The sequence below is a fragment of the Microtus pennsylvanicus genome, chromosome 6, assembly GCF_037038515.1.
Source record: "Microtus pennsylvanicus isolate mMicPen1 chromosome 6, mMicPen1.hap1, whole genome shotgun sequence".
NCBI classification, from domain to species: Eukaryota; Metazoa; Chordata; class Mammalia; order Rodentia; family Cricetidae; genus Microtus; species Microtus pennsylvanicus.
The window spans coordinates 50,477,835-50,491,626 of NC_134584.1; the positions used below are offsets into that span (position 1 = coordinate 50,477,835).

General features: G+C 44.2%; 1 protein-coding gene across 2 annotated transcripts in view; it reads left to right on the forward strand.

The window, feature by feature from the left end:
- The window catches only part of Mccc2 (methylcrotonyl-CoA carboxylase subunit 2), a 69,259-nt gene extending 59,106 nt beyond the window's left edge, over positions 1–10,153 (forward strand). Inside the window, exons 16-18 of one of the 2 annotated variants that reach the window (XR_012910891.1) lie at positions 116–201; positions 4,045–4,412; positions 5,862–10,153. Coding sequence is in view for 1 of the 2 variants with exons in the window: in XM_075976221.1 (XP_075832336.1) it covers positions 116–201; positions 4,045–4,162 (204 nt within the window). In the remaining variant the exon portion in view is untranslated. Of the gene's footprint in view, positions 1–115; positions 202–4,044; positions 4,459–5,861 lie in introns of those variants that run through there. The other variant, XM_075976221.1, reaches the window with a different exon arrangement.
- Positions 10,154–13,792: the final 3,639 nt, after the last annotated feature.

The window sequence follows — 13,792 nt, forward strand, 5'->3', positions numbered from 1 at the left end:
CATTTGCAGTCTGTCTCTGTGCAAACATTAGTTGCACCCTAATGGTTCACAGAGCGCATCTTTATCCAGAGGAGTCAGTCCCAGGGACGCTGACTTCCTGTCTCTTTTCTTTCAGTTCTCCAGTGCTGAGGAGGCAGCTTTGAAAGAGCCTATCATTAAAAGGTTTGAAGAGGAAGGAAACCCTTACTACTCCAGTGCAAGGTGAGTGCAGGCCTTCTCTCTGCCCCTGAGGGGACTCCTGGCATCCGGGGCAGCAGCTTCACAGAGACCTGAGCTCTTGGGATAGTTGACCTTCAAAGGGCATTAATATAATGTCTGGCTAGGCGTGATGGTGCAAACCAGATATCCTGCCATTTGGACATCTCTGGCAGGAGAATTGAAGTTTGAAGTCTGCCTGTGCTGTATAAAAGACCTTGTTTAAATAACGAAACTATTGCCTGGACAAACGGGTTATTCTTACACTATCATTCATTCATGCTAAACTGCCACCCCCTCCCAGGCTTTTTTGCTCTGTAGCTCCACCTCCGTTTCCCACACAGCCCACCCCAGTTAGGGTATGCACAGAGTGGTGTGGCCCTGTAGCCAGAGGTGGACCTTGTAAGGAGCTGAGACTCAGGGTCCTGATCCTTCCATATTCCGGAGCTGCTCCTAATCTCTGCTTAAGCACATGGATTTCCGTGTGGCCCCCCTGGTGGTTTGGCCGCCCCCTTGCTTTAAGCAGGAGACTGACTGATCACCGATTGGTACTGGTTAACAAGTGTGCTTGCATGCTCAGAAGGTGATTAGTCATAGCCGGGGTCCACACGTCAGTGCCAAGTAATTACCTCAGACACCATTGCGGCGGCTGTTGGCTGTTTGTTTTCTGCGCGGCATAATCATAATGAGGTAATAAATTCTCGCTGTCTGTCCCAGCTGGAGACTGCTGGTATGGGCTTTCAGATGGTTTTTCCAATGACTGTAATGTTCAGCGTTATGAAGACTAATCTAAGCCATGTCTTCTTTCTTCCCTTGGGCAGAAGAAGAAAAGAATAAATACCAGTGTCTTCTAAAATTAGGTTATGCTTTGAATCATGCCCTTTACTGGTAAGGGCATACTGGAGAGAAGGGGGGAAGAAAATAGAAAGCTTAGAATCCATTTCAGTCATTGGAATTCATCCCCGTGGTCAGCATTGCTCTTGGCAGTGGAGTACAAAGACTAAAGTGTATTGTTAATCAGTTTGAGTTCAAATAATAACATCTGAGATTTGTTGTTGTTTGGCAACAGGATTTTATTACCGCCCAAACTGGCTGAGTAAGAACTGGCTAAGTGTCAGGATGATCTTGAACTCCTGAGCCCCTTCCCTGTTTCCACCTCTGGGATGACAGGTGTCGCTCAGGTGTCCCCAGCACAGTTTCTGCAGTGCTGGGACTGGGGTCAAACCCAGGGCCTCTAGCATGGTAGATCAGCACTCTACCATCTGAGCTACGCCTTGAGCGTATTTGTGTGCTGCATACTGTGGCCCTGGTCTGCGCTCTGTGCGCTAGACCCCAGTTTGCGAGCTTTGGGCAAGGGGCTGGAGGTTGAGAACACAGACGCAGAGACAGACCAACACGCAGACCTTTAAACACTGATACCAAAGCCCCTCTTTATTAGCACCATGTAGGCTTAAATACACTGCAGTCAATGGCCAACAGGTGAAAATCCCATCCTCTGAGCCTCTAAGTGTAGTAGTTGGAGCGGCGGGCTGCGTCCCCTCACCCGGCCGCCCACCCTGCTAGCTTTACCCGAAATAATTACACGGAAACTGTATTCTTTTAAACACTGCTTGGCCCATTTCTATCTAGCCTCTTCTTGGCTAACTCTCGCACCTGGACTAGCCCATTTCTAATAATCTTCTGTAGCCCACGAGCTGGCTTACCAGGAATGATCTTAACCTGTGTCTGCCTGGAGTGGGAGAATCATGGTGACTCTCTGACTCAGCTTCTTTCTCCCAGCCTTCCGTTCTGTTTACTCCACCCACCTAAAGATGGGCCTATTAAATGGGCCTAGCAGTTTCTTTATTGCTTAACCAATGAAATCAACAGATTGATATATGACACTCCCACATCATCTAAGCTAGGCACAGCTTCTAGTAACTTTAATTAGAAGGTTCTAGGAGGGAAGAGCAGCTGAAGGCCAGGACTCATTAATCCCAACCTTTGTGAGTTTTCAAAAAGCCTGTTTGTCTTCATGCTATTTGTAAATATGTATGTATATATGTGTTTTCACCCCACAGACAAATATTGTGAAGGTCATTGCTTCATTTAATTAGCAACAAAGTACTTTATAATCTTTGGTTTGAGTAACAAAGATGCACCCCACTTTGTCATAGTGCAAACAGACATTTAGTGGTAGCAGCCAGTAGAGGTAGAGGAGCTGCAGGGAGCCATGTGAGAGATCTAAAATAAATACAAAGCACATAGATATGCTCACTGGCAGTGCTTCCCAAGAACGTTTGGCTGAAATGCTCAGGGCCAGTTGAACTTGAAAGACAGAGACTTTCATATGAGCCATGAACTTGTTTTTTGATGCCTAAAATGAGTCATCTTTTGGGAAAGATTGCACCCTTTATTATTGTCATGCTGATGTTAATATTTGTTAATAGGTTACATTCCAGGTATCAGTGAGCATGGCTGAATAGATATATCTTTGGGAATATATTTAGAAAGTCGGGAGGGTTTGTCTATTAATTTACAGGTGCTTAATCGTGCTGTTGAAACAGCTGTTGGCCTGGAGGCAGCAACCTTCTACAGGTGATTTCCAAGCTGGCGTGGAATGTTCTCATGTTTGGTCAAGCCCAGATTAACAGTTGTTCCCTGGCTTCCTTAGACTTGAACATGGTAGAAGCCAGCTGTCTGGATTATCTCCTATTATTAGAGCCTCTGTTTCATTGCCTGTTTTCCTGGGGGGCTTCATTGCTCAGCGCCAGCACTGGTGCTTCCTTTCCAGCATACAGGCCATCGCTCAAGTGTTGCACTCCAGCTTTCCCAGGCCTTTGATTGAGCCCTTCCCTCATTGCTTGGAGGATTCTGTTGCTCTCAGGCTCCCAAGGGATAACCAGTCCACCTACCTGTTCACAGTCCCCAAAACAGCCTTCTGTCCATTGGCCATTGATATACAGGGTCCCTGTGATGATTGTTTTATGAGCAAAGATGCAGTTCCTGGCTGCCTGTGTTTAATAATCTCTGTGACATCCAGACGCTAGACACATCTGGGTAGAGAAGGGGAAACTGCCGCTCACTAATAACCCCCACAGGGTGGCATTCCTCATTTGGCCAGGGGCTCACATCCACAGAAGGCTGAGGCAGGAGGATCACCGCAAGTTCCAGGCAAACCTGGTCTATAGAGTGAGACCAGTCTTTTCAAAAAAAGTCTAACAAACAATTAAAAAGAGTCAAAAAAAAGTATTATTTCTCATTCGTTTTTCTTTATGCATTTGAGAATGCCAATGAAAACAAACTAAAGTCTCTACTCAAAGGTTTTTCTTTAAAGCAGTTTAAGGTTTTTTTTTAAATTTTTTTATTGTAACACAAAAATGAAGAATGGCATTTTAAATTACTTATTTTATTAATAAAATGTAGCGAGGCTTATGCAGTGATTTTCGAGTTGCTAAGAGTTTTGGGTAATGTGCTTTTTGCTGTAAGGTCACTGGGTTGTGTTTATGGGACTCCCCATGTTAAAGAAAAAAGCAGATCAACGTGATTGTTACATTTCTGTGAGTAGCAAAGGAACAGGAAGTCTTATAAAGAAAAGCCTGAAGCTCCGCCTGGCATCCCTGGTTGTGAGCACTGTCTTTCTTAGTTCCGTGCTCAAACTTGACTTCCGGTTGGTGACTCCAGTAAGCAGGCGCTAGTCAAGAGCGCTCTCTCTCTCGCTCTCTCTCTCTCTCTCTCTCTCTCTCTCTCTCTCTCTCTCTCTCTCTGTGTGTGTGTGTGTGTGTGTATCCTCTCAGTGATTCTGAGCATGACAAGGAGGGATGGCGGCTTGATGACTGAGTCACGGTGACCGTTCTCCTCTTCCCACAGGCTGTGGGATGATGGGATTATCGATCCCGTGGACACCAGGCTGGTTCTGGGACTTAGCATCAGTGCAGCCCTCAATGCACCCATCCAGAAGACTGACTTCGGCATCTTCAGAATGTAGCCAGGATACAGAACAGGTTGCCACAGGTGCGAAAATCAACATGTGTGACTAAGCCTTAAAACTTGGGATTTACTGGACATGTGACTGTCACAGGAATTCTTTTCTTAACAGTATGTTGCACTTTTTAATTGTAAAAATCAGTGAGAATATCTGCTTGATGAGCTTTGACTTTTTAAGATTTTCCTTGAAGATATTTTCCATGGCTCATTTTTATCACCCATGAAATGAAGAGAGTAATTTGCAATTATCCGTGAGTACCACAAATATGAAAATAAAACTCTAATCTATCTATTCAAGGGTTGTTGAGATGATTTATATAAAATTGTATTACCCCTGAAGTAGTTGTTCTAGTAATTACATTTGATATTTCAGCACCCTTGTGTGTATGTGCACATGTATGTGTGTGTGCATGTGTTTTTGTGCTTGTGTGTACATGTAGCCATCAAAGACCAACTTTAGGCATTGTGGCATTGTTTCTCAGGAGCTATCCATACTGTTTTTAAGCTTCATTTTATTTTTGTTTATGTGTATATGTTTGTGGTAGGAGGACAACAGCGCAGACTGTCCTGGTGCTGCGGTCACAGGGAGCTCTGAACCTCTTAGTGTGGGTGCTGGGGACCGAACTCAGGTCCCCGGGATGATGAGCAGCAAGTACTCTTAACCACTGAGCTGTCTCTCCAGCCCCATGCACCTCGTTCTTTGAGACAGGCTCTCACTGAGTCTAGAGTTAACTGCTTCAGAGAGGCTGGCTTGCTGGGGAACCCCTGGATTCCTCCTGCGTCTGCTCCTTGCCACTGCAAGTGTGCCCCACCACACCTGACTTTGTGGGTTCTAGAGGTAAAATTGGGTTCCTTCCCATTCTTGCGTGGCAAACACAGTATCTACTGAGCCATCTCCTCAGCCTTCAGCACACTCACTCTGAAGAAGCCACCATCCCATCTCCGTAGGAGTCAAACTTGCCACTGCATGTACTCCAGGCTGCTTTCCCCTCCATTCCATTCTCCCCTCTGTCATTTCCAGGCTCTACTGCCCACAACCTTCCCCAAGGTCACCTGACCTCCATATTGCCAACACGCGGCAGCTGGTTCTTTTTTCTGCCCTCACCAGATGATGGGACTTGGTAGCATCCTCTTTGCTTGAACACTGCCCTCTGAAATGCTGTCCTTAGCTTTGATGGTGTGACCCTGAGTTTCCTACCAACCTCATTAGCTCCCTCTGTAAGGTGTTTCCCCTTGAGATCTATTCTCCCTCACTTTATCTTAATTTTCATTCTTGTGCTAAACTATTCAAATAGCACAAGTATTCTTTTTTATTATGATAAGATAAAGTGTATAACTTTGGCTACTTTTCGGTGAATAATTCGGTGGCATTAAGTGCCTTTACAGTGCAACCCTTCCCATCATCCATTTCTAGGACCTCATCGTCGCCAGCTGACTGCCTGTACTGAGTAAACAGTAGTTCCCATTTCCCTTTCCCCTCAGCTTCCAGCTCATCTTGTTTTTTGAAGTGTTTTTTTTTTAATTTTATGTGCATTGCTGTTTTGTCTGCATTCATGTCTGTGTGAAGGTGTGGATCCTCTGGAACTGGAGTTACAGATGGGTGTGAGCTGCCATGCAGGTTCTGGGAATTGAACCCTGGTCCTCTGGAAGAGCAGCCAGTGCGGAGCCATCTCACCAGCTCTCATCTTCTCTTTAAACAGATTTCTCGTGTCCATGATTCCTACTGGGCTCTCCCAATCTCATGACTTCCAGATGCTATCTAGGAACCACCTGCAGTTCTTACCCCACCTTTCCTCCGAGTTCAGATTTGCACATACCCAGCAGTTTACTGGGTATCGAGGGGTGCCGCGTACTCATTGTTAAGTCCTGGGTTTTGCCTCCTTCACTGGCTCTTGGACCAGCCCAATCGTTTCTGCCTTGCACCACCATTGGCCTTAGAAGTGGCCCAGCCACAGCTGGTCCTTAGTCCAGCCTGTCTCCTGTGGAGTGGGAATGGCCATCCTCACCAGGCCATGTCACCATGCTGCTCCCTTGTGAAGACTCTGCAGTGGCTGAGGAGGAGCCCGTACTCCAGGGCTACCCCAATTTCAGAATCCAGTTCTTTGAACCTGCTCAGTCCTTCCCACCTGTGGTTTACAAGGCTCCATCTGACTGTATCATTCTACTCTTAGTTTTTCAGCATTTAACCATTTAGCATAAACTGTTGATTCTTCCTGATGTCTGTTACTTTCCCAGGCTAGATTGGCATTGTACTGTATGTACTTATGGAATATGATGTAACTGGGGGTTTCTCTCCTGTTTGCCAGTTCCTGAATAACCACTCTGAGGCTCAATAGTAATCACAAACTGTTTGACCTATTAGCTCAGGCTTGTTATTAACTAGCTTTTACAACTTAAATTAACTCATTTTTATTATTTTATATTTTTACCACGATTCTCGTGGCTTTTTACCTCACATCTTGCTTCTCCGGAGGTCATTGGCATCTCTGCCCCTTTTCTCCCTGTATCTCTGTTTGGATTCCCTACCTGGCTCTATTCTGTCTGATTATTGGCCAATTTTTTATTAACCATTGGTAATAAAACATATTCAAAGCATACAGAGTGATATCCCACATCAATATAACCTAGTTCCTTTCCCACAAATTAATCAGTCAACTATAAATATTCCTTTTTGTCCACCTGCTAGAATGTAAACTCCATGAGAGCAAGGATCCCATTTACCCGTGTCTCCAGTGCCTGGAACTTGAAAGTACTCAGTATTTGTTGAATGAATGGGGAAAATAAATCCTGTAATGATGTCATCAGACCACATAATTTTCAAGTCATGTGACCAACTGCAATTATCAAGTATTTTCCTGAAAAAAATTCAGAAGGAAAGGTGAGGAAGTCAAATTAATTTGGGGGAGAGAGGTATAGAAATAGAAGATCTTAATTCTGAGATAGCTTGCATTTTCAGAACACATTAAAATTAAAGATGTGTAGGTGGCACAAGACTTTAATCCCAGGACTTGGGAAGCAGAGGCAGGTGGATCTCTGTGAGTTTAAGATCAGTCTGGTCTACAAAGCAAGTTCCCATACAGGCACCAAAGCTACACAGAGAACCCCTGTCTCAAAAAACAAAACAAAACAAAGTGTATGTGCACATATGTATGTTTGTGTCTGATGTGTGTGGTGCTGGTGGGTGCGTGCTGATAGACATGGGTGGGCAGAAGACAACTCTTTTGGAGTTGGTTCTCTCCTTCCGTCATGGAATCTGGGGATCCAACTCTGGGTGTCAGTTGTGTGGTTTGTGCTTTTATATACCGAGCCATCTAACTGGCCTGGAAACACGATTTTTGAAAGTAGGAGCACAGATCTGTTTTTATCACTGTCCCTTAAATTCTTGAGGGGACAGCATAAAAAAGATTCTATGTCCTGTGTCCTCAGTAGGGAGGTTGCCTTGGAACTTAGCACAAGCTGTTCCTAGGGTCACGGATCATCTCTCTTAGGTGACTGCTTCTGCTAAATCTGCTGTTGGGAGTTACTGATTGTCCAGTTTCCTATGCAGTCTGCATCTCTCAACAAAGGACCATCCACTTTCATCTTGGGTATCAGCATCTTCAGATTTAGGAAGAGATATGTGCTCCAGAGACCTACATCTAGCTGGCAGAAACTGCCGTGCACTCTAGACTTCCAGACATTTCTGCCTTTCAGAATCTGAAATTCCAGGATGGTGGGTAAACTGTATTAAGCTTTTTCAAATTAGTTAATAAAACAAGTGAATTTGCATTCAGATCAGAAAGCAAAATGGATTTCCTGTCATGGCTGTGTAATGATCCCTTGTAAGAGCTGTCAATAGCAAAGTTTTCTGGATGTTCAGGGGCATGTTTGCCCTGGAGGCATCACTAAACCCACATCTAAATGATACCCTCTCTAAGGGGGATGGCCATCCAACTGTGAGGACCTGAGTTTGTTCCCCACATAGAGCCTGACACAGCCGTGTGCGTCTGCAATTCTGGTGCTCCTAGTGCTGGATAGATGAGAGATGGAGCCCACAGTAGCTCCTGGACCAGCCAGTCTGGTGTGTGAATGGGACTGAACAACAAAGACCTTGTTCCAAACAAGGTGGAAGATGACATTCAAGGATACCTCAGGATGTCCTCTGACCTCCACATATGTGACATGGCACACACTCAAACTATAATGGGTATAATTTTTATCAAAATATGTATTTTATTTTTGCATTGTGACTTATAAATTTTGGTAAGGGTATGAGTTGTGTGAAACATGAAATACAGAGTTAATCGGTCTCCAAATCTGCCTCTCAGTTCTTAGAGAATAGACGGACTCAAGATTACCGCCCCCCCCCCCAGTTTCCAAGAACTGTGTTTTCTAATTAGAATATGTCTAAATACAGCAAACTAATCATAGCCTGGTGTTCTTTATAACAGCTCTCTAAAAATGTTACAAATGAAGTCCACGTACTATGTAATGATGACATGTGGGAAAAATCTTTTCCCACAAAGTGCAGTTAGCTCATCTTTATTTTAGGGATCTAGACCAGAACACGGAGGACACAGTGTTTTTCTCTAGTTTTCCCTTTAGGTAAATGTGCATTCCATATGCCAGCCTCGTGTCAAAGGCAGAGATGTGATTCACCACCCACCTGGCACACTTGGAGAGTGTCAGGACCTTACTAATCTCACTGGGAACATGATCTTGAGACTGGGATGGGCGGTCACTCTGCAGCTCGTCCTCGCGGATCAAGTACCGTGACTTGGAGTTAGCTTTGCATACTTCTCACAAGCCAGTATCCAGGGGATCTGCTCTGTAATTTCAAATGTAGATTTCAGGAGACTGGGAATTAAAAAAAACAACAAAAAAGTATCCCCATGCTAGAGACAGACCCAGGGAAGCTGATGTTAGGTTTCCAGACTCAGTGGTCAGTGGTCTGGTTTCTGAGGTCTCTCTGTCATAGAGAGGACCTGAGTCACAGGTTCACACTTATTTTAAGGGAGAGAAGGGAGTATCTCTGAGGGAGAGCAAGAGCCTAGGGGGTGATGAACTCAGAGTGAAGTTGCTTGAGAGAAAGTAATGCCATGTCCGCCTCCTATAGTCAGCTGGAGAAGGAAATCTCAGGGGAGCATTCAGTGAAAAGGAAGCTCAGAAGAAAAGCAGGTGGCATTTTGGGGTGCTGAGACCTAAATAGCAAGAGGTGTCTGTAGGAAAAGTAGTCAACGCTTTTAAATCACAGCTCTGTCAACTACATTCCCATAGCTATATGAGTATTAGAAATAACCAGGTCTAGGGTCTGGAGAGAAAAGTGGTTAAGAACACTCCTTGCTCTTCTAGAGGACCCAATTGCTTGGCTCACAACCACCTGTGTTTCCAGCCCCAGGGCATCTGATGCCCTCTTGTGGCGTCTGAGGGCACCTTCACACACTTGGCAAACAGTCAAACATACACACACACACAAAAACTTTTTCTGAAGTTGTTTATAATTTAAAAATCTACCAATGTCAAAAACTTGGGAAGACAAAAGTAAATAGAGTGGAAAAAATCTCCATAATCCACTTTCCCAGAAATAATTGCTGCTACTATTATTTTTTGCATGCTCTTTTATTCTACATGCAAGAATTTGTTTTGCAAAAATGATGCCTTTCTTTTTACTCTGTGACTTGTGCCTTCCTCTGATGTGCTGTAACTATTCTGATGTGTTTACAAGTAGCTAATTCTTCTGTTGCAATTTTGATCCAACAGATGCTGTTGGATGTATTCGATTCCCCGCTCTTAAACTTGAAGTATTTCTGAGTTTCTACTATGGTGATGCTACAATGAACAGATGTTTAAGTCTCTGGCATACACATGATGGTTTTCTATAGTAAAGCCCAGAAGTGCTCAGACTTACAGGACATGTTGCTCAATTTTGTTCTGGAAGTGTATTTTTATTGTACTGGTATGATGACAAGCAGAAACTTGTTCCCAATAGAATTAAATTGTTTGGTGTGAGGTTATGTTTGCTTTCGTTGGTTAACAGTTGTGTCTGAATGACCGTGTCCTACCAGCAAGTTAAGAAGATTCAGCGTGAGTGCAGGGCAGTCGTGGTCAGGGAAAGAACATGGCTGAGAAGACCACGCTGGTCCTGTGCTGCTGCTGACAGGTTGTGGGCACCGGAAGAAGGTAGGAGAGGACCAGAATAAGCCAGCCAAGAAGTTATTTCCCTTCTTTCTAGACACTCAAGTCTCCATCCCTCAGATCCCCCTTCTCTCTCCTAACCAGTGGCTTTGGGTTGAGTGGGCTGAGTTGGGGACCTGGCGGGGGAGGGGGGAAGGTGCATGTGAAGAGCTTTGTAATGTCACATACAGATTTACCGGAGGGTTTGGTGGACTTATGGTGGAAAACACGAGTTTATTTTGTTCTAATGAGCAAACTTTTATCAAGGCAGACTTTGTGCCAGGCTTTAGGGCTAAGGACAAGTATGGAATACCTGCCCTTTCACAGCATGTAGCTAGTGACTTCTGAGGGTGTTCACTTGCTCGGTATCCTCCATCTTTTGGTGAGTATGTCCTCATGCCTTGGGTGGAACCTTCCTCTTGTTCTGTGCAGTCTTGGTGACTGTGTCCTGGCCTCTCACTCCCACTTACTGAGTCTTCGTCAGGTGGACTGTCCCCAGCACCTTGACCTGTACTAAAGACAAAGATAAATGACTGGTCTGGAATTGTTCCAGTGGTCCCCAGGTTTGCTCTGGGCTCCCTAGAACGGCTCTGGCTACTACGACTATAGAAGCCTGAGACACCTTCCATTACCCCAGTACTACGCACAGAATTCGCCAGCATCAGTTTTGATTCTTTAACAACAAACTCAAAATGGTAGGGTGTCTTGTAAATCAAAGATTCCAGTGAATCTTGTTTCTAAACCTGATGAAAAGTTTTCTGTCTTCATCCCTGCCCCATCCCAAGCCTGGCATCAAACTCTTGATGGACCTGCCTTCCATTCCTAAGTGCTGGGATTGTGGGCTGTGGGCATGTACCACCATGCCCAGCTCCCCGGCATCGACATTAAAAAGCTTCTCAAAAAGAAACCACTAGAACTAAATTTTTGCTTCTTGTTGTTTTTTAATAATGCAGACAACAGTAGACTGTGGGTGTTGTTCTTCAGCATAGGAAGCATTTACAAAAGGAGGCTCAACTGTCACCAGTGAGGGCCAATAGGGTACTCAGCTTGTCACCAAGGAAACTCGGTTTGCTGTCCTATCTGTCACTGAAGTATAGCACTGGACAAGGATTTAGTTACCTTTAATTGGAAATGAGGCTTTAAAGATTCCGAATGTCTTCCTTTGGGGATAATTTAAAGACAGTTAAGAGACAGAGGGTAGGACCAAGTGAATTCTCAGGTAGACTTTAGTGATCTCTGAAGAGCTTTAAGGCCAAAGGGAAGGTCTTATATGAAGGGTAAAAAGGTTACCCACAATTCCTTTGGAAAGGATGTGTTGCTTTCATTGTGCAGCTGTTGGGAACCATTTGGGAGACTTCAGTTTTTATTTTGGAGTTACTGGTATTTTAACTTCCTTTTTTCTGTCTCGGTTTTAAACACAGCCTGTCTTCCATTCCTCTCTCTCTTGAAACCATAAACAGCAGAATTAGCTTCCTGGAACTGGACACTGAAAATAAAGACACAATGAAGTCTTCAACAAGAATTATGTTAAATCTCTACTAGAGCAGATTTAGCATCTTTGAGTTAACAATAAAAAGTGCTTGGTAGAAAGAGAACTCAATATGGAGTTAAGAGATCTGGGTTCTTTGCTAGGACATGGATCTAATCATGGGAAGTTTCCTTTTCTATTATTATTATTGTTATTATTATTATTATATTATCATCACCATCATCATTATTATTATTGTGTGTGAAAGAGAGGGGGGAGTGAGGGAGAACATGCTCACATGGGTTCCATGTGGATGTGTGACCATCTCTCCCTTTACCTTGGATAGGTATCACACTCAGGTGGTCAGGCTACCCCACTGGGCCAGCTCACTGCCCTGCTTATCTCTTTAATGTAGAGGTGAGACTAGTTTAGCGGTCTTCCATCTTGGTTTCTCATTAAAATCAGCTATGGAGGTTTAAAACTATGCTTGAATAAGAATCTTTGAGGTGTGATGGGGTATTTTAAAAAACTCTTAGCTGTTTCAGAATAATGAATCTCAAACATCAGTTTAGATCAGTACTGAAGGCCTCCAACAGGCCCAAGTATGGTAAACACAGGCCTGAGCATAGCAAACATGGCAGACAGCCTTTGCCCTTTCACCCCTTTTTCCTCTCCCTGCCTAAAAAAAAAGTTACATTTCTTATTGGTCATTCCCTTATTTGACCACTGACTCATTCTTGAGACAAAAACACTGAGGTCCAACAATCAAAATCCATTATTTAGGTAATATATCCAATCAGGATTTACCAACTCACCCTAGCACAGATCCCAGATCCCCCTCACCCCACTTTTTCCCTGAAAACTCCATTCCTGCACAAACACCCCTCTCTTGCTTCTCTTGTCTTTCTTGCTTCCTTGCTTGCTTGTGTTTGCTGCTGCCGCCGCCTTTGCAGCCCTTCCCCCATGCCCCCTTCCTGCGCTAAATCTTTGTGCTGAAAATTTGGTGTCTGGGTGTGTCCTGTACGGATTCAGGGGCGGGAGGAAGGGAGGAGGACCCCTTTCAAGTTTCGTCTTGAAATTGTTTTATTTTTCTGTCCTTGTTTGTTATTTATTTATTAAGATAGATAGATGATAGATAGATAGATAGATAGATAGATAGATAGATAGATAGATAGATAGATAGATAGATAGATAGAGGCTCACTACATAGCCAACATTGACTCAGACCTATGCTGGTCTAGAACTTGCCTCAAAGTCCTGAGAACTGAGATAACAGCCTGATAGCAGGCCTGTGTGGCCAAGCCCAGCGGGGAGGCTTCTTAACATGCAGGTTGCTAGGCGACAGGCAGGTTTCTTAATCCTAGATCTGCAGAGGGCCCCAGCGTGTTCCCCCTGGCAGGTTTCCTGATCACTTTGATTCTGCCGGACTGAAGGAGGAGATGACTTTAATCCCCTTTCTAGTACTTAATTTTCAGACTTCAGGAGACTTTTGCCACGGGAAAATTACTCCCATAGTCTTCCTTTTCCATAACTGTGCATTTCTCTCCTCAAGTTATGGGGCAGTTTAAGTTTGTCTTAACATCTCCACAACTATTAATTAAGATCAGACACTTGGGCCAGTGAAGGTGTTGACTGCATAAACCTAACTACCCAAGTTTGATACCTGGAACCCATGTAAAGATGGAACGAGAGAACTAACTTCCTGAACTTGTCCTCTGACCTAAACATGGGCTTGGTGTTGTCCTCTGACCTAAACATGGGCTTGGTGACAACTCCCTTGCCCCATGCCATCATATACACACACAACCATAAATAAATAAAAAGATCAAGCTTTCATATCCTGAGCTATATGCGAGACTCACTGAGGAACTTCCATTGAGAAAAACCTATGGGCCTGGAGAGACTGCACCGAATAAGAGCATGCTCTTCCAGAGGACCTGGACTAATTTCCCAGTGTGGTGCGAAATTGCTAGAACTCCAGCTAAAGGAGATCCATGCTGTCTGGCCTCA